Source organism: Mesocricetus auratus, unplaced genomic scaffold (genome assembly GCF_017639785.1).
Source record: "Mesocricetus auratus isolate SY011 unplaced genomic scaffold, BCM_Maur_2.0 Super-Scaffold_100023, whole genome shotgun sequence".
NCBI lineage: Eukaryota > Metazoa > Chordata > Mammalia > Rodentia > Cricetidae > Mesocricetus > Mesocricetus auratus.
The window spans coordinates 9,605,612-9,628,841 of record NW_024429204.1 but is presented as its reverse complement, the minus strand read 5'-3'; the positions used below and the strand labels follow the sequence as shown (position 1 = coordinate 9,628,841).

The window sequence follows — 23,230 nt, the reverse complement described above, 5'->3', positions numbered from 1 at the left end:
GAGGCGGAGGCAGAGGCAGAGCTTGGCAGCAAAAGCAGACTAAGATCTGCGCTGTGAGCAGTTTCCCTTCCTGAAGAAGAGTGAAGTCAGAATTCTCAAGTGTACACCAGAACGTTTCAAGAAAGCCTCATGATCAGCTGCACTGGCTGAGCTACTCCCAGGTGTGCCGGAAGTTGCAGGTGAGTCGCTCTCCTTCCTGCCCACCCTACCAGCCCTGTGACCAACAGGTTGGCTGGGGATGCAGCTCCAAGAGGCCGGTAGGTGCTCCGCTGATGTCAGCTGACCTCTTGAACTTGGCTTCTCCTTTAACCGCGGGGTCGCTGTTATTTAAACCCTTGCCTCAGCCCACGCTTGTTCTATGCCTTGTCTTTCCTCCTTCCCCCTTTTCCTAAAGTGAGCGCTCCCCTTTGTGTTAAAGAGCGCGCCCAGATTGCCACTTCTGTCGAAACTTAGCAAGTGTGCAGAGTGTCCCCCGAGCTCAGGGGCACCCGGGTAGACTTAGGGACCAACTGGAAAGTCAACTCACAGCATTCATAGCCTTGTTTTTCAGCTAGGAGCTCGAAAACTCAGGGAGGTGAGAAGAAAATCTAGCATGAGTGACAGATGGGAACCAGAGAGAATTGGGGGGAAGTCCTGAGCCCCGTACCCTAGACATGTTTCCCCCAGGAGTTCACAGCCCTAAAGAACATCGCAGGGTGAATACCTTACAATAGAAGAGGGACGGTTATAATAAACCCTCCAGTTAGGACTCAGATCCTGCTATCGCCGCCTGTTTCAGAACTTTTAGTCTGCAACTGGGCCATAAGGAGGGTCACAGTCCCGCGCCCTAGCACCCCAGAGAGCGTGTCTCTCTCTGCTTGTGCCCCCCCAGATCTCCCCATTCCCTCCCTGTCAGCTCCTCCTATACACTGTGTAGGCTGGGGGGAATCTCAATTCCAAAGCTGAGAGAAAGCTCTGTCTGTTTCTAGGAAGGGCCACCGGGACAGGCTGTGTGTCCTGGGCCTGTGTCCTCCCTGGACGACACATGACTGCCTGACCGGCTCCCTGTGCGCGCGCGACCACTCCTGCTCTCCCAGCCTCCTCGCTCTACCGCGCACTCGCAGCTCCCTAGCGACACCAGCCATCAAGCTGGGGATTGGGGGGTGGGGGGGTGGAGGGAGTCGGGGTGCGCAAGTGGGAGGCCTCTCCCTCGGGAGCCTGGGAGATCCCTGCCGCCAGCAGGGGCCGTGCCACCGCCCTCGCGGGAACCCCAGCTTTGCCCCGGAGCCTTGGCACTTTGGTGGTGCTCGCAGACCAAGGCGGTCGGGATGGATCTGTCACCCCGCAACCGGCCGCTGCTGGAGTCGTCGTCGCTGGACAGCGGCGGCTCCCTGAGCTCGCTGGACTCCAGCGTCTTCTGCAGCGAGGGCGAAGGGGAACCCTTGGCTCTGGGGGACTGCCTCACGGTCAACGTGGGCGGCAGCCGCTTCGTGCTCTCGCAGCAAGCTCTGTCCTGCTTCCCGCACACGCGCCTGGGCAAGCTGGCCGTGGTGGTGGCCTCCTACCGCCGCCTGGGAGCCCTGGCTGCCGCCCCCAGCCCCCTGGAGCTCTGCGATGATGCCAACCCGGTGGACAACGAGTACTTCTTCGACCGCAGCTCCCAGGCGTTCCGCTATGTCCTGCACTACTACCGCACGGGTCGCCTGCACGTCATGGAGCAGCTGTGCGCTCTCTCCTTCCTTCAGGAGATCCAGTATTGGGGCATCGACGAACTCAGCATCGACTCCTGCTGCAGGGACAGGTACCCACGGGGCGAGGTGGTTGGGTGGGAAAACGGGAGAGGGGGACAAGAAGAAGGCAGGGATAAAGACTTGAGGGTTTGTGTAAACAGGTGCTCCATCCTGTCTTGCAAACAGAGGTGTCCGCCTCTTGACTGGAAGGTATGGCGTTTGTGTGAGTCTAGAAATGAATCCTAAAGTCAACTTGTGAATGGCACTTGAAAAGGAAAGCAAATATAACAACGACAAAAACAAGAACAACAACAAAAAAACTTCTGGCCCCATTTCTTCCAGAAACTAATATTCTGGTTTCTTGGGGGAAGAACAGACTGATCAGACTTTAAATAAACATCTGGTAATTAAGTGAGTCAGGAAAAAAAAAGAAAGAAAGAAAAACTGTGCCTCAAAAGATACATACGAATGGAAGGTTTTCGGTTATTATCCTTCATCAAATCAGAACTTTAACTGTGAAAAACTTGCTTGGAGGACCTCTTCAGGCCCTTAAGGTTATATATAGGTTGTGACACTGACTTACTGTTGACCTGTCACTGCTATGACTCCTTCATGGATGTTTTTTCTTTTATATACACAAATGTTCCAGGTGGCAAACAGATGTTCTTGTCACCAGACTATAAGTCACAAAACCTCATTGATCCAAAACTGCTTGCTTAAGTGTAAATCCTACGTGCATAAATTTGTACTAGGAAATTATCATTTAAAAAGTCAAAAGTGGGAAATCTGGCGGGGAGCACCCCGGGTAAAATATGAGTATAAATTTCTATACTTTATCCATATGTAAGTGTGACCTCTCTGTAAAACTTAATTCTCTTTTTACGTCTGTGCGTGTTTTCTAAATTAACCACAAAGTTGTCTTCCCTGAAAGATACTTCAGAAGAAAGGAGCTGAGCGAAACGCTGGACTTTAAGAAGGACACAGATGACCAGGAAAGTCAACATGAGAGTGAACAGGACTTCTCCCAGGGACCTTGTCCCACGGTCCGCCAAAAGCTCTGGGACATCCTGGAGAAACCTGGGTCTTCCACAGCAGCCAGGATCTTTGGAGTCATCTCCATCATTTTTGTGGCAGTGTCCATCGTCAACATGGCCCTGATGTCAGCTGAGTTAAGCTGGCTCAACCTGCAGCTCCTGGAGATCTTGGAGTACGTGTGTATCAGCTGGTTCACCGGGGAGTTCATCCTGCGCTTCCTGTGCGTGAAGGACAGGTGCCGCTTCCTGCGGAAGGTGCCCAACATTATAGACCTCCTTGCCATCTTGCCGTTCTACATAACTCTTCTGGTGGAAAGCCTGAGCGGCAGCCACACCACACAGGAGCTGGAAAACGTAGGGCGCCTGGTTCAGGTTTTGAGGCTCCTCAGGGCTCTTCGCATGCTAAAGCTGGGAAGGCATTCCACAGGTACTCATATTTCCATCGATGCCTTTTCATGTCCCTTTGCTTAAAAGCTTTCATCCCAGCACTTTCGAGGCAGAGGCGGGCAGATCTCTGTGAGTTCAAAGCCAACCTGGTCTACAAAGCAAGTTCCAGGACAGACAGGACGGTTACACAGAGAAACCTTGTCTCGAAACCCCTCTACCCAGAAAGCCAAACACACAAACAAAACCCTTAGATATATGAACATATCAATGACTTCCAGTCTGCCCACCCCTCACCTCTTCAAAACTGCTAGAAAGCAAAATCTTCAAGATGTTATCAGAGGTGGAGAGCTATCTCTCACACATTTTCTGTCTTCAAGGCATTGTGGAACCATGTGATCATCTTTTAACTTTAGCTTATTATAACTCAGTGCCACATATATATTCTTGTCAAAGGTCAAACATAAAACATACTTAAGTGGCATATAAATTATATACCATATATAGGGCCATAAGCTATTTTGTCTTCGATTTTCAAGAAAGAAATATATATAGTTTTATTCTTGACTAGAGAAAGGAGTTTTTCTTATTCATGGCAGACAAGAGATGGCCAGGTGTTGATGATCTTCCTCCAATTTTTAATTAATAAATAGAATCATTTTGCTTTGGAAGGAAGAGATGCCAAAAACTAAATGCATTACTTAGTATTTGAGAATTTTTTCAAACTTTGAAAAATCAAATGAACATTCCTAAAGAAAAAAATGCACAACCCAGAGGTGGGAGGGAGAATAACCTGTCCTTGAAAATGAGAGCCAATGCCAATGGAAATTGACTAGGGTAATTAAAAATAATTGTTCTATTCTGAAAGGAATAATGCTCAGTAGTTGGTTTTTTGTCTGTTGAATATTCTAGGGTTATTAGAACTTAAAAAATGAGACTATTCCCACAAGTTTTTTGAAATGTAAATATTCAATTCCAGCTGTCAGAATGTAAACTTTTAGTACATAGATTACTTTCTGGACCATGCACTTTAATAAGTATGCAATTATTTTTGAGCTAAATAATTTTGGAGCCATATATGTTTTTGAGAATCCCTGGGGCAGCATACATAACAATACAATACAAATGTATATACACACAAACAGTTGTGCTTACAGAGTACTACTGCCATGAATGTCCACAGAGATAGATTTAAATGACCACTATAAGAGTGGTAGTAGTTATGTCTGCCTATTAACATGGGAAGAAATTAGCCTACCATTTCTTTTCCTACATCTCTGTAATTAAGAGTCACCCTACAAAATTCTAGTCCTGTATTTTCCTAGCCAGTCTTACATGCCACAGATCTGATGATGGGGTTTCCAAGAACTTATACAAGTAACACTCTTTGTTTCCTGACACAGATAATGGGATGTTCTCTTTGAGTATTTATAAACTCTTCCCAGGATTCAGCTTATAAGCACTGAGAGCTACATTTTTTCCCAAAAGAAGAAAAAGGGAAATAATAGTAATTTTCACAGCGTTACCCTTACAAAGTTTTCTCAGTTCTAAAACAAGTACAACGTATTAGCAAAGCCTTAATTTATTTAAAGTGTATGATAAATATATAAATATTTGATAGTTTTGTGTCAAGTACAGCATTGAGTAGATATATCCACAGGCATCATAAGCCCCCACATATTTGGAACATTTGTTGAGAGATATTGTATAATAATGGATAGGATCCCTGACAGTCTTGGTACAAATCTGGGCTTTGTAACTTTGGACTAGATAGAGCCCTGTGGATGTCAAACTCCTCATCTGTAAAATGACACACAACAGTGACAACATCTCTCACATGGTATTCATAAAGAGTGTTTAAATTCAGTTATGTGAATGATAATTTATCTTTAAGTGAAATCAGTTGTTCTAAACACTATACTTATGTCAATTTATTCTGCAAAAACACATTAAAGAAAATTTAATATCATCAAGTTATACTGGATAGTCTTTTGAAGTTAAACTTCAAAGTTAATTTGCATTGCTCTTCGAAAACAGGTGATAATAAGACCAAGATAAGTAGATTACAGATAGTATTATAATACATTTCAAATCATCTCTAAGGGTGAATTAAAATAAAAAATATTCTTTTTATTGATTTGGGCTTTTGAGGCAATTTATTTGTACTGTCATATTGGTATGACTTCAAAAGACAAACTTAGAATCATTTTTCTAACCTTGGAAAAGGTATTTCATTGGTGAGTTCAAGTCCTGGTTTATAATGGGTTCTCGTTGCTCTCTTTAGCACTTAGGCTTTTTATAGGTGTTAGACGGCTTCTGTAGGTCTGTACCTCCTCATGGTTGGTAAATTTCGCCAGTCCTTCCATTCCTATGCATTTTTGCAATGAAAGAAGATCTTGGTTAGTTTTTATCTTCTATGGTCAAAGGAGATAAGGACCAGAATTTTTTAATGGGTACTCTGGGAATTCTAGAACCTTCTATTAAACACTTGTAAGAATGTCCTCTTGATAAGCATTTGATGTCTATGTTGTTACTAGTGCCTTATTTACTCCTGCCTGTTCACATAATTGCCATGGAATATACACATCCTCTCTGGTTTGCAGCCAATGAAGCATCTGATTGCTTTAATCTTTATCACGATTAAGAAAATAAGAGGCAAAAATACATGAGAGCAACATCAAAATGAAGATAAAAAGGAGTGTTGAAATGATATATCGAAAGGCAGCTTTGATCATATGAGCCCTCCACGTACATCCCTGCAAAGGACTTCAGTTATGGGAAGTGATAAGCTCTGTAAGACGGCCTCTGTCTATATCCTTCAGTCTCATTTGTTTTGACATTAAAAAGACAGAAATAGCATGAACTCAATGATTACAGGAGTAAATGAATGAATATAGTTACATTTCTCTTTAGTCTTCAAACCTGGCCCCACCAACCAGCATATAAGCTTCCAGAAAAACAGAGGTCATGACGTAGTCTTCATTGTATCCCCCAGAACATTGCTCAGAATATTAGTTATGCAGAACATGCTTGAGGGCGGATAGTAGGAAGGGACAGGAGAGGAGAGAAGGGATGCTCATATCTGACAACATCTCTTCTCTTGCAGGATTGCGCTCACTTGGGATGACGATCACCCAGTGCTATGAAGAAGTTGGCCTACTTCTCCTCTTTCTGTCTGTGGGGATTTCTATATTCTCAACAATAGAATACTTTGCGGAGCAAAGCATTCCTGACACAACCTTCACAAGTGTTCCCTGTGCATGGTGGTGGGCCACAACGTCAATGACTACGGTAGGCTATGGGGACATTAGACCAGACACCACCACAGGCAAAATCGTGGCCTTCATGTGCATTCTGTCAGGAATCTTGGTCTTGGCCTTGCCTATCGCCATCATCAACGATCGCTTCTCTGCCTGCTACTTCACCTTGAAACTCAAGGAAGCTGCCGTGAGACAGCGTGAAGCTCTCAAGAAACTCACCAAGAACATCGCCACTGACTCGTATATCAGTGTTAACTTGAGAGATGTCTATGCCAGGAGCATCATGGAGATGCTCCGATTAAAGGGCAGGGAGAGAGCAAGTACCAGAAGCAGTGGTGGAGATGATTTCTGGTTTTAAATTTACCTTCTACTTATTTATAGAACCTATGCCCATGTGACTGGACTGCTGAAGCCTTGCTTCTGTGGATGAGTTTCCTGAACACTTCTCATCCTCTTCCCGGTGTATTGATTTTCTCCGAATACTAAACATCTCCTTAGCAACTACTGATTATTTTGACACACCTATCTTCAACATAGCTAATTAATACAACCAAAATCATTTGGGAAAAGAACCACATGTCTGGATTTTCAAATATTAATTAATATAATTTCATACATCAAAGTTTAAAGACCCATTAATTAATATAATTTCATACATCAAAGTTTAAAGACCCATGTGTCATTGTTTTTAGGTTTTCCCACCTTTGCATTTTTTTTTTACTGGAAATTGAACTGAACAGCCCAGAGTGGGGGGGGGGAATGAGTGAATGTTTAAAAATATACTGAACATCTTTTTGCTATTTAGAAAATATTCTCCAAATAGATTACCTTTTTCTCTATAAATTAAAGCTGTTGAGTATAACGATAGGCTTTGCAAGCAAACACTCAACCTTGGTGGTTATAGAGGGTACCTCATCTTCCATCAAGTGCTAATCACTGGGCCCAAATGGACAGGGCTCTGCCTTTCACCACTCCAGTTGCAAGGGACCTCAGACTGCTCAGAGTGCAGTAGGTGAGGCTTCAAGTGCCTAGAAAGCTTCATCATCCCAGTTAAGTGCGATGTGTAAAGAAGAAAGCAGCATAGTCATTTGTGAAAAGTAGATGGCTTGTAAAATGTCTCATTACAGATGAATTATTTAAGTTATGCCTTCAAAATCATGAAATCATGAATATGGAAAAGTGAAGTCGTTAAGATCCTAACTTTATTCATTGAAAAGATTGGATAGTCTTTTTATAAGCGAAAATATGTTGAAAGGTATCGTTAGATGAACTTGAAGATCTTTTTATTTGTTAAAAAATATTGTGGAAAGCTTTCTGATTGTGGAGGTAAATAACAAATGTTCAGACTTTGCAGGTGCTTTGACAGTGTTTATGGTAATAATACGATGCCTAAATGATGTGGCATATAATTAAAGCCAAAAGTTTTAAAGCTAAGAAATAACCCTGGTTCTAATATAATAGTAAGTAATATTTTCAAAAGTCTAACAAAGGATTCCCTCATTGCCTACTTTCTTGATGTATGCAATAAAGTTCCTAAAGAAAATAAAATTGGTTCTGGGATAGAAATCTTACTCTTCCTGTTTATAAGACAAATATACATGAAATACATATGCATACATATGGAATAACTACAATATCAAAGCTTCATGGGAGATAGAATTAGGACAAAACAAATGATATCCTGCTGAAGTAGGTGGTAATGGGCATGTAAGGAACTTTTGCTTTGGGTCCTGGGGTGGTAATGCAAATCCATAATTCCAGTACGGGGAAGCCGAAACAGAAGAAACATAAGCTTGGAGCTAGCATGGACTGTATAGCAAGTTCAAGGTCAACTTGGACCACATAGCAAGTTCAAGGACACCTGGAAGGCAGGGTAACACCCTGTTTCAAAAAGAGAAAAAGATAGCCCTTTGTCTTAATACATGGCTTGATCACTTGTAGCATGCTGTTTATTATGTGGCTACCTATTTCACCAACAGTATTTAAGGCATCCTACTATATTAGAAAACTACCTGTCAAGCAAGAAAGTGCCAATTGATTTTAAATATGCAAGGTAAGGTGCCATTGATTTTAAATATGTTCCTATTTTAGATATATAAAATTTAATGCCACAGAAGCATGCTTAAATTTAGATGCCATGAGTTTTAAATTACATCCTTAGGTTCTTTAATTTACTTGACTTGTTTGTGCTTCTCCTGAATACTATAAGAAAATTACAAAAAAGTGAGTAATATTAAAAATAAATGTCCTTTATTTTAAAGACCAGTTTTTACTATGTAGCCCAGCTAGCCTGGAGCTCACAATGCAGACCAGATTGTCCTCAGACTCACACAGGTTTGCCTCCCTCTGCTTCCCAAGTGCTGGGATTAAATTCATACACCACCACATCCAACAATATTTATCTTACAAAAAGCCATGAACCCTAGAGCAAGTCTGGGCACTGCCGGCCACAACATAAATCAGTCCATTGCCTAAATGTGCGATAAATGTCAGAGACAGAAAACAAATTTACTCTGAGATTTCTAGAAATTTCTCTAGTAAAAATTGTTGCTGAAGTATAATCTGTAGGTTTCCTCTATACCTCAATTATATAATTACTGTTTTTGTATCTCCTAAAATATTTTTAAAATTTAGAATAGATTTTATTTAGATAATATATTCTGATCATGGTTTTCTCTCCCCCAGCTCATTGGAGATCCTCCTCACCCTCCTCCCATCCAAATCCACACCATTTCTGCTCTCCCTTAGAAAGTAAATGGGCATATAAAGAATAATAATAAAATAATATTTTAAAAAAACAACAAGACAATGGGCAGTGGTGGCGCAAGCCTCTAATTCCAGCACTCGGGAGGCAGAGGCAGGCGGATCTCTGTGAGTTCGAGACCATCCTGGTCTATAAGGGTTAGTTCCAGGACAGGCACCAAAGCCACAGAGAAACCCTGTCTCAAAAAACAACAACAACAACAACAAATAAGAGTAGGATAAAACAAACAAGAAATGAGCTGAAAACAACAACAGCAACAACAGCAAAACAAACATGCCACAGGAAACACACACACACACACAAAACCACTCCTGGCATCAAAACACAAAAGCAGAATCCATAACATATACACAAAGTATCCCTAAGGTCACCAAAAAAAAAAAAAAAAAAAGAATCCCTTCACAGGACATTATGAGACAAAGAACCTCCAAGGGTATTACTTAATTTTGTTTTGTGTTTGCTATCTACTGCTGGGCCTTGGGTTTGTTTCTCCAGTGAGACTCCAACGGAGAGAACTGGTTTTTCATGTGGGTGGCCATCAGTTAGTGATAGCTTCTGGGTTAGCAATGGGGCATGTTTTAAATTGGCCTCTTGGCTCTGGGAGGGACCCCATCAGGTGCAGACCCAGGTGGGCTCTGTGCAGGCACACTGTCACAGTGTCTGTGAATTCATATGCATGGGTCCTACTGTGTCAACAGGCCATGGGTCCTCCATCTCTTCTGACTCTTACACTCTTTCTGCCTCTTTTTCCACGTGGTGCTCTGAGCCCTGAGGGGAGGAAGCTTCTCTGAGGATGGCTGAGCAAGGCACAGATCTATGAATAAAACAGAATGTCATTGGGTGTCTTTATTTGTTCTACATTCCTTAAGGAAAACGGTAGTATTCGCTGTTCCCCTTAGGTGTCTGAGCTATTAGTCTCATGATCTTTGGCCACCCCGGCAGTGTTGCGGATGGCTTCTATCTCATGCAGTAGGTGTTGAGTCAAGGCAGGTGTGGTTGGTTGCTCTTAAGCTGTGTGCCACTACTGCAGTGGCATACCTTGAAGCAGGTCACCATTGTACATTGAAGGCCTTGTAGCTAGGTTGATGCTTACCTTTTTGCCCCTTTGGTAGTACACAGAGTATGCTGGTGCTTAGTGGTAAAGGCTCTAGGTAGGAAGCATCTTGACTTTGCTGTGTTCAATGAATTGTTGTTTTCGGCAATACGGATGGCCTTACTGTCATTTTGTGGAGAGCAGTCAATAGTCTGTGTTATTGGAGGTTCCCATGGGGTCCCTTTAGCCTACATTAGATTAGATATAATCCGTTCCTGCCTCCATTTACTGATGAGAGATGTCTAGTCAGGGCTCCCTCCCTCCCCTCGTCTGGTCCTCCCATTTCTGCTCCACCCAGTCCATCCATAACTACCTATTCTATTTACCCTTACTAGGAAGATGCAACCCTTCCACCTAGTCCCTTATTTTATACCTGTTTATCAATTCAACACATGTTTAATTAAAAATCCTGTGAGTATTGAGCACTAGAGATCATTGGCTAATCAAGAACACATCCTGTTCTCTTATATTTAATATCCTATCCAAGGACATGTGGGAAAGACAAATGACAAAAATGACAAAAAATTGGGAGACCAGAACTTACCTATACCACACAAACATCAAATGGCAAAGTCAGGGAAACATTAATCTACCTGACTCTGAAAAAACTTGTCCTAAAATCTCATTCATATTTTTCCCATATGTTCACTGAGCCTTAAGAGAAATATTGCAGATATGGGATTGTGTTCGAGAAAACAGTTGTAGGAGAATTCATAGCTTTGATAGCACAAATATTAACTGTCTTTAGAATAATCAAGAGTTGAAATCTTATTATATTTTATTATAAAAATATATGTATATGCCAATACATATATCAACTTACATGAACAGAGAACATCCTAAAATATTTTCTACAAGTATGATTTACTAACTATATAAATTTGGTCAAGACACAGATATTTCTAAAAATATTTAAAAGTTTAAGATAATTCATAATACAATTGCTAAAGTGAATCTTGTATCTTATAAAATACCAGTGTATTTATTCAGTGAATATACATATAAGCAAACATGCTTTAACTTTAAGATAAACCAAATGAGAACTCTATTCTATCTGCATAATTGTGGAAACATTTGGCGTTCTTCAAAAATTTATGAATTATTGCTATAAAACAATATGGAATTTATTTAGAAATCATAAATAAATAAATTATTGTCTTTCTTTAAGCTATTTGGGGAACACAAATTAAAAACATTTCAGGGACCAGTGTTGAGGGAAACCTTTTCCATGCCAGCTGCTTTGGTTTTTCCCCACCAGTCACCTGGGCTCTGCCACATTGTAGTCCCCAAATAATACACAAGACGCTGTATTAATTATGAAGCTGTTGGCCTTGCTTGTTTCTTACTAGCTAGCTCTGACTTAAGTATTTATCCCATAATTGTTAATCTAAGTATTTCCTTACTGGAGGAAAGGGTCCGGACTTCTTACCCCTATGGCAGCTACATGATGTCTCTCTGTGTTTCTCCTTCCCAGAGTCCTCCTCGACTCCTAGTCCCACCTATCTTGCTTCCCTATTAACCAACAGTGCTTTATTGACATATACACAGGACTTCCCCATTAGACCAGTTGGATGGCTCAGCGGTTATATATATTTGCTGCCAAAACCAATGACCTAAGTTGAAGACTCTGGTACCCTGATGACATAAGGAAAGAACTGACCCCTAAAGGTTGTGTTCTTATATCCATCAACACTCCTGTGTCAGTCTTGTGTCATCCTCATGATGGGGGAAGTCCTTCTGTGTTATGTTGTCCTATTGGTTGATAAATAAAGCACTGTTGGCCAATAGGGAAATAAGATAGATGGGCCTAGGAGTCGAGGAGGATTCTGGGAAATGTAGTCCAAAGTAGAGGGTCACCATGTGATCCCAGGAGGAGAGGGAGGAAAGGACATAAGTCTGGCCTTCTCAGTAAGATAAGACCTTATAAAAATATGTATTAGTAATTATGGGTAAATAGTTAAGTCAGCTATCCATGAAGAAATTTTGCCAACAGCCAATAGCTTCATAATTAATACAGCGTCCTGCATGTTCATTTGGGACTGATGTGACTCAGGAACCAGGCTGGAGGGAAGAATATAGTTACACACCCACACTAAATAAAATTCAGCAAAAACTTTGAATGCACCCAGTGAAATGATTAAACTTAGCAAAAAGCAATTGTACTACCTATCAGGAGTCACATCAAATTCCTGTTTTGTTGTTTCTCTCATATATGTACAAATATATACAAGGGGTGGTTTGCTGATCATTTTAATGTATAAGAGTGACATAAGGAATGTAGAATTCCCAAGGAGCTCAAAAAGATCAAAACCTTTGCTCTGCAAAAGTTTTGTTCCCATTATAATCCTTTGACTAGCTCTTACAGAAAATGGGTAGGCTAATTCAAGCTGCCTCAACAAATCATTGTCTTGAGGTAAGTTTATTTCATTAACATGAAAATCCTGGTCCTCTGAAACATCAGGCATTAATTTTCATCTTATCAGTTCTTCAGTTTCAGTCCAAGAATTATTGGCTGACAAATGCTGCCTCCCTTAATGTCAGCCATTTACACTGACCGTTGGTGGTGCACACCTTTAATCCCAGCACTTGAGAGGCAGAGGCAGGAGGATCTCTGTGAGTTTGAGGCCAGCCTGATCTACAGAATGAGTGCCAAGATAGGCTCCAAAGTTACACAGAGAAAGCCTGTCTTGAAAAACAAAACAAACAAACAGAAAACCCAGCCATTTACAAAGTATCCTCAATCCTCTTTGTAAACCATGATTGTATACTCAAGAAAAACTTATGAGGAGAACTTCATCAATTAGTGCCATGGGCAATTATGTACATGGAATACTTTTAGAGTGATGGAATACTGGATACTGACTCACACATACCATAGTCGCTTCTTTATTCCCTCCCTCGCTTCCACTGACCCGCTTTTCTGGCATTCAGCCGGGGCCACTCCATCCCAATCGAATCCATTCCAAAGCCTCCTTGTGTCTTTCCCTATAGAGAAGGCAATGATTACAGGAGGAGGCAAGGCTGCTGTCTACACCTCTTCACATCAAGCGATCCCATTTGGATTCTTCAGTTTGTAAGCAATCACACTGCACCTCCTGAGCCCGTTTGCTCCCCAAGGCATCGGGACCGCTAACAGCTCCCTTTGGTTCTTCCTTCACTCATAAAATTGAATCATCAAAGAGACATTCTACAAGAACCAGCGCCCACATTTACCCACCCACCTCCATCTGCTCTTCCTTCTTCCTTTCTATTATAACAAGAGTCAGGCTGGCTGTCTCACGTCTCTCTCCAATCCCAGGCAGTGATTGCCCCAGGATCTTTCCATTTTCCCCAGCAACTCATCACTTTTCGCTTCTCCCACGGGCATCCCTATCAGCATAGAAGTCTATGCTAGTGTTCCCATTTGTAAAAGAGCGAAATGGAAAAAAAATCAGTAAATTAACTCTCTGGATCACTCATTACCTAAAACTCATCTAATTTTTTGCTCCCCTTCATGAGCAAAACTTGTCAGTACTTTCCATGTCCAGTTTTTTCCATTTTTTTTTTTTAGTGTTTCTTTTGGTTTCTTGAAAAGCCACTCATTAGTCTCCCACTGATACATCTCCTGTAAAACCAGGGTTTCTGTGACCAGCAGTGACCCCAGCACTGCTAACATCAGTCATATGTGCTCAGGCTTGATGCTGTATTTTCCAAGGCTAATTATGGCTGCTTCTTTGAAACCCTTTCTTCACTTGACTCACAGCTCTTTACAGCTACCTAATTTTACCCTTCTTCACTACTCATCTTTTTGGGATGAAATGGTCCATTAGAGCCAAATCCTTACTCATCTGCTCCTTTTCATGTATACTTTTTTTCACTTGATAAAATATCTGGTTTGTGGCTTTAAAAAAAATCGCTGACATTTAGTCAACTCCTAAATTTCCATGCTGAGACCAGACACCTCCTCTCACTGCCCATATTAATTCAGCAGATATTTAATAAATACTTCCCAGTTAGCATGTCAAATGCAAAACTGTTGACATTTCTTCAAAATTTCTGAGGGGAAAAACTTCTGAGAAGATGATCAAGAGAAGTAGTTACTAGTTTGTTGATAATGGTCAAGGTATTCAATGAGCATGTGAACTTGTGGGCAAAAACAAAAAAAGTCAGAAAATCCAGAAGAATCTTCAGATCCTAGATCCGATCTGTCAACTGTGATGAGGACAGAGAAAGGAGGAAAGGACTGTTATGAATGAAGTTCTAAGACATTGGCTCAGGTTAATGGACTCAGCCTTGAGCAATGGTAGCCACTAAGGAGTGGCCGGACTCTTAGAAATGGGACTACATTGTTGCTGGAGAAGGATGACAGCTGATTTAGGCTGTCAATTATACTCCCCGCAAGAGGAGGTCCAAGCAGTGCATTTGCTATGCAACATAGTCAACCTGTTCATGTGGCTTCCCAACTTCTCTACAGGCAGTCCAGGCCCAGCTTCTTCATGAATTCCTTGAGCCTCCCAGGACAGCAGTAGCTCAGGGCGAAACAGTAGATGGAATGAACTTAACTGTCAATGCTGTTGGTCTCTTAACACCTTCTCATCATCCTCTGCCTCCCCCACTACATATAGCACTCAATCACAGCACATTATTCTCCCCACTACACCTTGCCGTCCTAAAGAAATGATAAATAAAATTCTGGCAGACTTGAACAAACATTTTCATTTGAGAAAACATTTTGCTTAAAGTCTTATGATACACAGTATTACCACTTCCATCTGCTATTAAAGACAGAGAATGGATAAAAATGGTATAGCAGAGGAATTTTCAAAACAATCTCCATCCTATTTTCTTCTCTTCTGAACTATTAACATCATACTCAGCATGACACTGTTTTAATGGGCACTTTTAGTAACCCAAGGTTTCAAAAGTCCTTTTATGTTTGCCTATGGACTCTTGTAAGGTCACTGAGTTAGATAAATATATTTAGCTTATAATAACACAATGCGGCTCAACCTGAAATAACAGGGTCAATAATTAACTTTACAATTTCTTTTTATCTTCCACTGGTGAGTGGATACTCCCAATTATATGAAACTTTATTTCTTTATTTCATCTTTAAAAAGGGGGGCTCATAATCTAAGGGGCTTAATAGGCAAAAGAAAATAGTAAGAGAATTGAATACATGCATATATAATGTCATAAATAATTATATCAAAAGAAATAATAATTGAATTAAAGATTTGACAGTTGAGTAAAGGAATATATATAAATGAAAACTGAATGATACATGAAAACTCATGGCTAACCAATCTAACCAATGTGATTTTGGAATTCAAGCAAGAGACAGGTTCGTTGATGCCCACCGCTAACCATCTCAGTATTCAAGCAGAATATTTAGTTTGAATTTCAGCTATCTGCCTAAGAAAGCCAAATCTTCTTGAAAAGTAATTTCAGTTTCTCTAAACTAGGGCAATATTTCCAAAACCCCATCGTTACTCTTGTCTGTGCTGTATAGCAACTGTTTTCTCTTAAGTGGTCTATAATTATCATTGTCAACTCATTCGAAATGGTGCATGTGAAAATACAAGACAGTTATAGTTGCTATGGAAACTGTGGAGAAAATTTATTTCAACAGGCCTCTCTTCTGGAGTCATAAAAAAAGAGCTTTACAGACCATAGTACTACCTTGACCACGAGCTGTCAGGAAAAGTAAGAGATGACACAAGCGTGCGAGTCAAAACCTTTCTTATACCTGAAGCTGAACTCACAGCTTCTTGTTTCACGTGAGCTTTATTTAGCAATTTATTATTTGTTTTTTCTTCAAATAACCAAGGAAATGCTTTCTAAAAAAGTACCCATGAATCACAATGCAACTTATTTTTTAATACGGTAAATTCATAATTAACACACAATAATTCTATATCTTCAATGGGGCAGGGTAAATATATATATGCAACATACAATGATCAGATATAGGTAAATTTTATTTAAAAATTTTTAATAATGGATCAGTTAATTTTATAATATATATAAAGGTATTATCAAAGAATTTTATTTTTTATTGAAAATCTATTTCCATATAGCCTGAATATGGTTTCTCTCTACAACTACTTATTCTAGCTTCTCCCTGCTTCTCCTACTTTCAGGATCCTCACCCTTTTTGTCTCTCCTTAGAAAAACAAACAGGCATGCAAAGAATAATAATAAAAAAAGAAAAATTAAACCAAACAAATCAGAATGTGACAAAACAACAAGACAAGAAAAATCCAAAAACAAAAAGCGAAAGGAACACATGTTCACATGCATATTCAGGAATCCTATTTAAAAAACCCCAACCCAGAAGCCATAACATATATAGTTCACATGAATCTATTGTTCATGTTGTTTATAACAAGAAAAGGGGAATGAAAGACTCTCCATGAAAAGTCAGGGCAAGAAGACAGAATATTAACTACTATGATTTTATCAACATCCAGTAACATCATGGTATTGAGATATATCGTGCCTCTAAAAATATGTGTAATATATATTAGTCAAAACTTCTTTTGTATTGAGGTATATGAAAGTATGAACTACTGTAGCTTGAGCATTGAATACTGGTGACATGTATAATTGAAATTAAAATGAGCTAAACATATATGTATCTCAGGAGTACAGCACTTGCTTTAACATTGTCAGGACCCTCTATTCAATCTCCAGCAACACACAAGTAAAAAGTCTGTGCATAGTAGCCAGGCTCAAGCCTGTAATACCTGCACTTGGAAGACTGAAGCAGGGTGATGGCCTGAGTTCAAAGACAGAGTCGTCTGCCCATGATATGAATTCAAGGTACTGTCTCAAAACAACAATATTGATAGGGATCAATAAGAACCTTTTACAGGTTTAAAGAAATCAAAGACTCCAGTTTGTTTAACTCCACATCTTCACCGTACAAATAAGGCTGTCTTCTACTGAGCGTCTATCATATCATAAATATAACCTCGGAGACTTTTCAGCAGCTATATATGAGAATCCAATTAGCAAAATCATCTTTCACATAGTGCTGGCACATTTTCTAGAACTATCTTGTAAAACGCAGAGCAAGACACAATCATTTAATTACATATGACACTTTCACAAGGACTTTGCTCCTATTCAAATATATGCTAATTAACTGGTGCTTTAAGAGCAGGTTAACATACCATACTGAGAAAAGTATTGTGGCATAATTTGTCCAATCCATACCAGAACTGGAAAGGATAGTTTAATAATAGCTCTTTTTCTGCCTTACTCCTAATTTTAAAGAAGAAAAAAATTATACATCAAAAAAAATTATACATCAAAGAATGTGTTATGGAATGAAACAATCACATATATTCAGGTTAGATTCAAGTAAGTTTTATTAAAAAAAACAAATTCTGGAGTTATTTTTTTAGCCTATATAATAAAGTTATTTCTATCACTTTAACACCAAGGCTAGATCGCTTTTATCGATGGTCACATGATCATTAACCCACTATTTGGAGACGACATAAATGGTTTTAGCATGTAAGAGACACTGGAAGCAGAGTAAAAATCACTAAAGTGTCTTAAATTTATTGGGTTCTGGCCGTTACTACTCCTAGTAAAGTAGATGGGACACGACGTAATGGGTAGAGTAGACTAGGATGGATGTTACACGATGTAATGGGTAGAGTAGACTAGGATGGAACGAGATGGATATGAATGGGCTATCCTAAGGTGGGGCAGGAGCTAGGATCTGAGACCTCAGTAAGGGCAGATTTCACCGCAGCAGGTTGTATAAGCAATGGCCCAGGACCTGGCAGGCTGTGTGCTGAAAATGTATGTTAGCTAGGAGACTTTCTCAACCCTATTTCTTGATTTTATGGTACATGATTTCGGCATCCAGCCTTCGTGTGGACAAACTGTGCTGTTTTTAGTGTGTGTATGTGTGGTGTGTATTGGGCAGTGTGTGTGTGTGTGTGTATATGCAGTGTGTGAGTATGTACATGTATGTGTGTGACCTGTAAGTATGCATGCATGTGTGTGTGTGTGTGTGTGTGTGTGTGAGCTAGCGCAAGTAAATTTTACCTTCTACTGGTAAAGTCATTGAACATTGTAAGAAAGTTTTACAAACTTATGTGCTGTTTTGATTTTATAACACTAACATGGCCTTACTTTCATTCCTGGTAATAATAATACAATTGAAACTAAATACTCCTGTCAGAGATTGCTTTGCCGTTTTACAAATGACACTATGGGATTTTCCCTTTCTCTTCTGCGTGTGAGACTCTGTCCTCGCAAGGGACAAACTAGGGGAAATGAAAACGCAACTGCTCTTCTGGAAGCTATACAAGAAAGTGGGACGCAGGGCAGCATCGCGCCCCATGGTTGGGAAAGCAAGAGACAATTACAGCAGCCACTGCCAGTGTGCTCAGAGTCCACAAGGCTGACAGTTAGAAATCCAGAGGGAGACAGTTCTAGGCGCTACCCACAGTAGTATAGGATCTATGCTCAGGAAATCATCTAAGTTCCCACAGTTGAACCTCTTGATGCTGCCCTATCAGAAGGGAAGCAGCCAAATCCAGCCCACCATAGCCTTTGATGTAAGAGAAAGAAAATGCTCAACTCAAGCCATCTATCAAATCAGCCTCACCTATGGGGGATGGTGTTACCTAAGGGACACCAGCAAAGATCACAGGTCAGAAACTCAGGCTCCAGGAATGACAGAGACTTACTCACCACATGCTGCAAGGCTCCCTTCTCTTCACATTATGATCTCAGACCACCAAAGTCCCCAGCTTATCACGTCTAAGTCTTGCAGTAATTACCTCTTGGATTTCCAAAGAGATTTACAAGGCAAATAATTAAGAACGAGCAACCAGGGCCCCGGGGATATTGCTCACTGGAATAGTGCTTGTGTAGCCTATGTGAGGTCCTAGGTTCAGTCCCCAGTATAACAAAAGGAACCGCCAATGATGCTGTCTTCCTGAATTATGATAGGAGTCCAGAAATATCTGAGTTGGAGCAGACATGAGAGACACTCAAAACTGGGAAGCAAAGCTATCATCACACGGGCTTTTAGCAATAACAAATAGATATACCTAAATGTGCTACGGTGGATGTGTAGTGTCATAATCACTCAGGCTTATCTGAACTTACCAGTGTATTTTTTTAAATGCTTAAAACCAGGACAGATGACTACTGTGTTCACCAGTGTTCTCCAGGGGAACTGAACCAGCTACGTGTGTGAGTGTGTGTGTGTGTGTGTGTGTGTGTGTGTGTGTGTGTGTGTGTGTGTGTGTGTGTGGTGTTAGTGTGTGGGGTGTGCCCAGAACTGGCTCGCACTATTGGGAGACTGCCAAGTCCAGCATTTGCAATGCAGAGCAACAGGAAAATTGTTAAGAGTCACGGGTCAAGTCTGCGATAGTAGTCTTCTGCAGTTTCTCTCTTCCTCAGGCAAGTCTGTTTTTGTTTGTTTGTTTAGTGTTTTGTTTGTTTGCTTTTCTCTGATTTCTTTCAGATACATGGATAAGCTTATCTGTATCACAGCTTGCTTTCCCAGGAGTTCAGCAATTTAAATGTTAATACTATTAAAACTACCATCAAATAAAAGCATTGCATTTTCTTTGACTCAACCTCTGTCAAACGGAACCTAAGAGAGGCCACCTAGTTGGATTCCAAAATCAGGAGCTACCGCAATTTCAAGGACGACACAGGAAATGGTCAAAATATTGAGTTAGTAAGGCCCCATGTTCACGCTGGTGGGAATGCAAACAGCCACGTGCAGAGATAAACTGGCAGTTTCTTAGCTAAAAAGGAAAACGGAGCGTTATCATACGATCCAACAATCACATTTCAGATGTTTATCTGTTGGGGGGGATTGACCCTGCTCGGACACCCCTTGGGGGAGGGGGTGAGAAGACACAGCACCAACGACTCAGGCGCTGGGAGTCAGTGAGCAGCAGAGCAGGCTGCAGACTCATTTATTAAGGAAGTTAGACCTGACTTTATACCCCCTCCCAAGGTCCCATTGGCTCAGGCGGCTGACTCTGCTGTGTGTCCTTTCCTCATTGGTGTCTCTGTGTCAGGTGTCTCTATGTCAGCAGTCTATGGGTGTAGAGGCAGGCTTGGCTCAGGGAGGAAGTGCCTGCTGCATTCACACATGTTCATGCTGGCTGGCCTTGCACCAGGACAGGGCAACTGTGGCTTGGGTAGGCTGGTCGCAGTTTCTCCTACATTTATTCAAACTTATTAAAAATGTATGATATTAAAATCTGAATGCAAATATTTTATCAGCTTTATTCATAATCATTAAAAGACAGCAACAACCAAGATATTCTTCAGTAGGCCAAACTATCAATAAATTGTAGTCCGTCTATAAAATGGAAACTTATTTCACCTTAAAGGGGAATATCTATAAAGAAACGAGTATGTTGAAGAATGAGAATTTAATTGAGTTCAACATGGCTAATTGAGAGATGCCAATTAAATTAAATCCTGGTAAATGCAAAGATATAGAGCCCATAAAAAAATCAGTAAACATACAACACAGTGAACTTCTTTTGTATGTGATGATATTAAATGCATGAAATATTTATTCTTGATCGATATAAAGCCACACACACACACACACACACACACACACGCACATGCACACACACACACACAAACTAGTATAGGTAAATTTTAAATTATTAAATAGAATATCAGAGGATCACAGGAAGGAATTCAGAAGATAGTAGCAGAATCTGCATATAAATAAACAAAAGAAAGAAAAAGATGAAATGGTTGAGATATAATTGTTAAAGCTGTTTCCTGTGAAACCAGTAAGCAGTAAATGGTGGTTACTATAGATGTATTTAATATGCAACTATAGTGTAAGTTAATTATTAAGGAAGTGAATAGTGTCTAGTTTGAGCCAGGTTCCCACTGACAGAGGTAAACAAGAAGAGGAGACTAGAAGGAACCATGTGACTTGAGTTTAGACATATCAAGATAGAGGCATGTTTAATACAATGCAGTGGGAAGCGGTAATACATGTTATTCATATATATTGTAAACAAATATATGTCTTGATCTATATTCATCATCCTATTAAATAAAAGAATCTAGCAAAAACAGCATCTCAACACCTGAGTATGCCTAGTAACCAATATTGGTTTCTCTTTCTTTCCTTCTTTCTTTCTTTTTGTGATTTATTTACTTATTATGTATACAATCTTCTGCACATTTGTCTGCAGACCAGAAGAGGGCACCAGATCTCATTACACATGATTGTGAGCCACCATGTGGTTGCTGGGAATCGAACCCAGAAATCTCTGGAAGAGCATCCAGTGCTCTTAACCTCTGAGCCATCTCTCCAGTTCCCAATATTGGTTTCCCATGCTATTTTTCAGTTGTTACTAGTTAGCTCTAATACTTCATCAGAAAATATACAAGGTTACTCCAGAATATTTTATAGTTCTAGAAAACTACAAAAAAGGGATGTTTAAATCATAAGCCCCACCCAAATAAGATACCTCACATACCGAGTATCTTTGTCCATGGGTGATAGAATTTAACTAATGTATAATTCCCCAATGACTAACACTGACACATTCCACGCAATAGAATGAGTCAAGAGTATTTCATATCTATAACTTAAATATTCATGACTCCATTCTGATATTAATTATTGAATACATTAATAAAGATGTAAAAAACGACAACTCTACCATACAGGAAAAAGAGTTAAATAATGTATGTAGATGTTCCCTCTTAGAGAATGGGAAGTAGAGGTGCCACTCCTTGAGTGTTTCAGATATCAGTATAGATAATGGAAGAACAGAAGGTATTCAGCACCAAGCCTGATAAGGACATTGGCAAGCATTGATCAAAACAAAAGGTCACATCTGTAGTCACAAACCACATAGATAGTGTGTACACTAAATATATTTCTGAGATCTTCTTCCCTTAAGCCTGCAATCTGAGACAGGAAAATTCCACAACGAACAAATCTTATGATATGTTCAAGTATATGTCTCAAAACTTTCACAACGAAGAAAATCACATCCAAGCTGAGAATAACCAGATAGGATACATACTAAATACACCATGACATCCTATAGTAATGGATGAATGCATGGATGGATGGACAGATGGGTGGATGGACAGAGGGATGGATAGGGTACTAGAATGAGATGATTAAAAAGGGAAAGGGGGAGAGGGAATGGAATACAAAAAGATAAAGCTAAAATTGTGGGTCATTTGAGGAGAAATATGGAAACCTAATACACGAGACACTTCTTAAAATAGATACATATATGAAGGTAGTCTAAATGAAATCACCAAATAATGGGCTAGATAGAACCCCAACTGTCAATCTTTTGCCACCAAATGAAGCTTTCAGTATCAGCATTGGGTTACACATAATTGATTTGTTGGCCAAACTAGTTCAGTGGGAATCCCCAAACAACCCACGTTGTTGCCAAGTCTATAGGTTATTCCCAAAAGTGTATGTCAAGGCCCCATTGCTGAAGACAACATCTACACGACTCATTGAACTTGGTAAAGTCAAGTTGGTACGTATATAGTATGTTCGCCCCTAAGTGCTAGTGTCTCTGGTCTAGAAAGGTACTCTACAAGCTACCAAAACCAGGAACAAAGCCTTGGATCAAAAATGGGGTGCCACCCCCTAAATATGTTAGTGTAATGGTGGCAAAAGTCTGTGGAAGTAACCAAAAAATATCCTATTTGACTGAAGGCCCACTCCACAAAGTGTAATAAACACCACACACCCAACATGCTTGGGTGACCAATATCCTGAAACTAGATAGCCCAGGCACCTAGGTTAAAACCAAATACTACTGTTCTAAAAAACAATAACATCAATAAAAGGTAGCAATGAAATGACTGATAATGACATTCTGCAATATTTGTCCATCTGTGTCTCGCTCAGCTGTCACCACAGAAGCTTCCTCCTGCAGCAAATGAGAACAAATACAGACCCCTAGTCAGACATCATGCAGAAAGTGAGAGTCCTTGCAACG

The 23,230-nt window shown here is 40.3% G+C and overlaps 1 protein-coding gene across 2 annotated transcripts; it reads left to right on the top strand.

Annotated features, from left to right (window-relative positions):
• The first annotated feature begins 7 nt into the window (after positions 1 to 7).
• Kcnv1 (potassium voltage-gated channel modifier subfamily V member 1) lies at positions 8 to 7,953 on the top strand. 2 transcript variants are annotated; one of them, XM_013115250.3, is made up of 4 exons: positions 8 to 179; positions 969 to 1,780; positions 2,641 to 3,170; positions 6,234 to 7,953. In XM_013115250.3, the coding sequence occupies exons 2-4, from the start codon at positions 1,308 to 1,310 to the stop codon at positions 6,743 to 6,745; spliced, it is 1,515 nt and encodes a 504-aa protein (XP_012970704.1). In that variant the 5' UTR covers positions 8 to 179; positions 969 to 1,307; the 3' UTR covers positions 6,746 to 7,953.
• The last annotated feature ends 15,277 nt before the right edge of the window (positions 7,954 to 23,230 follow it).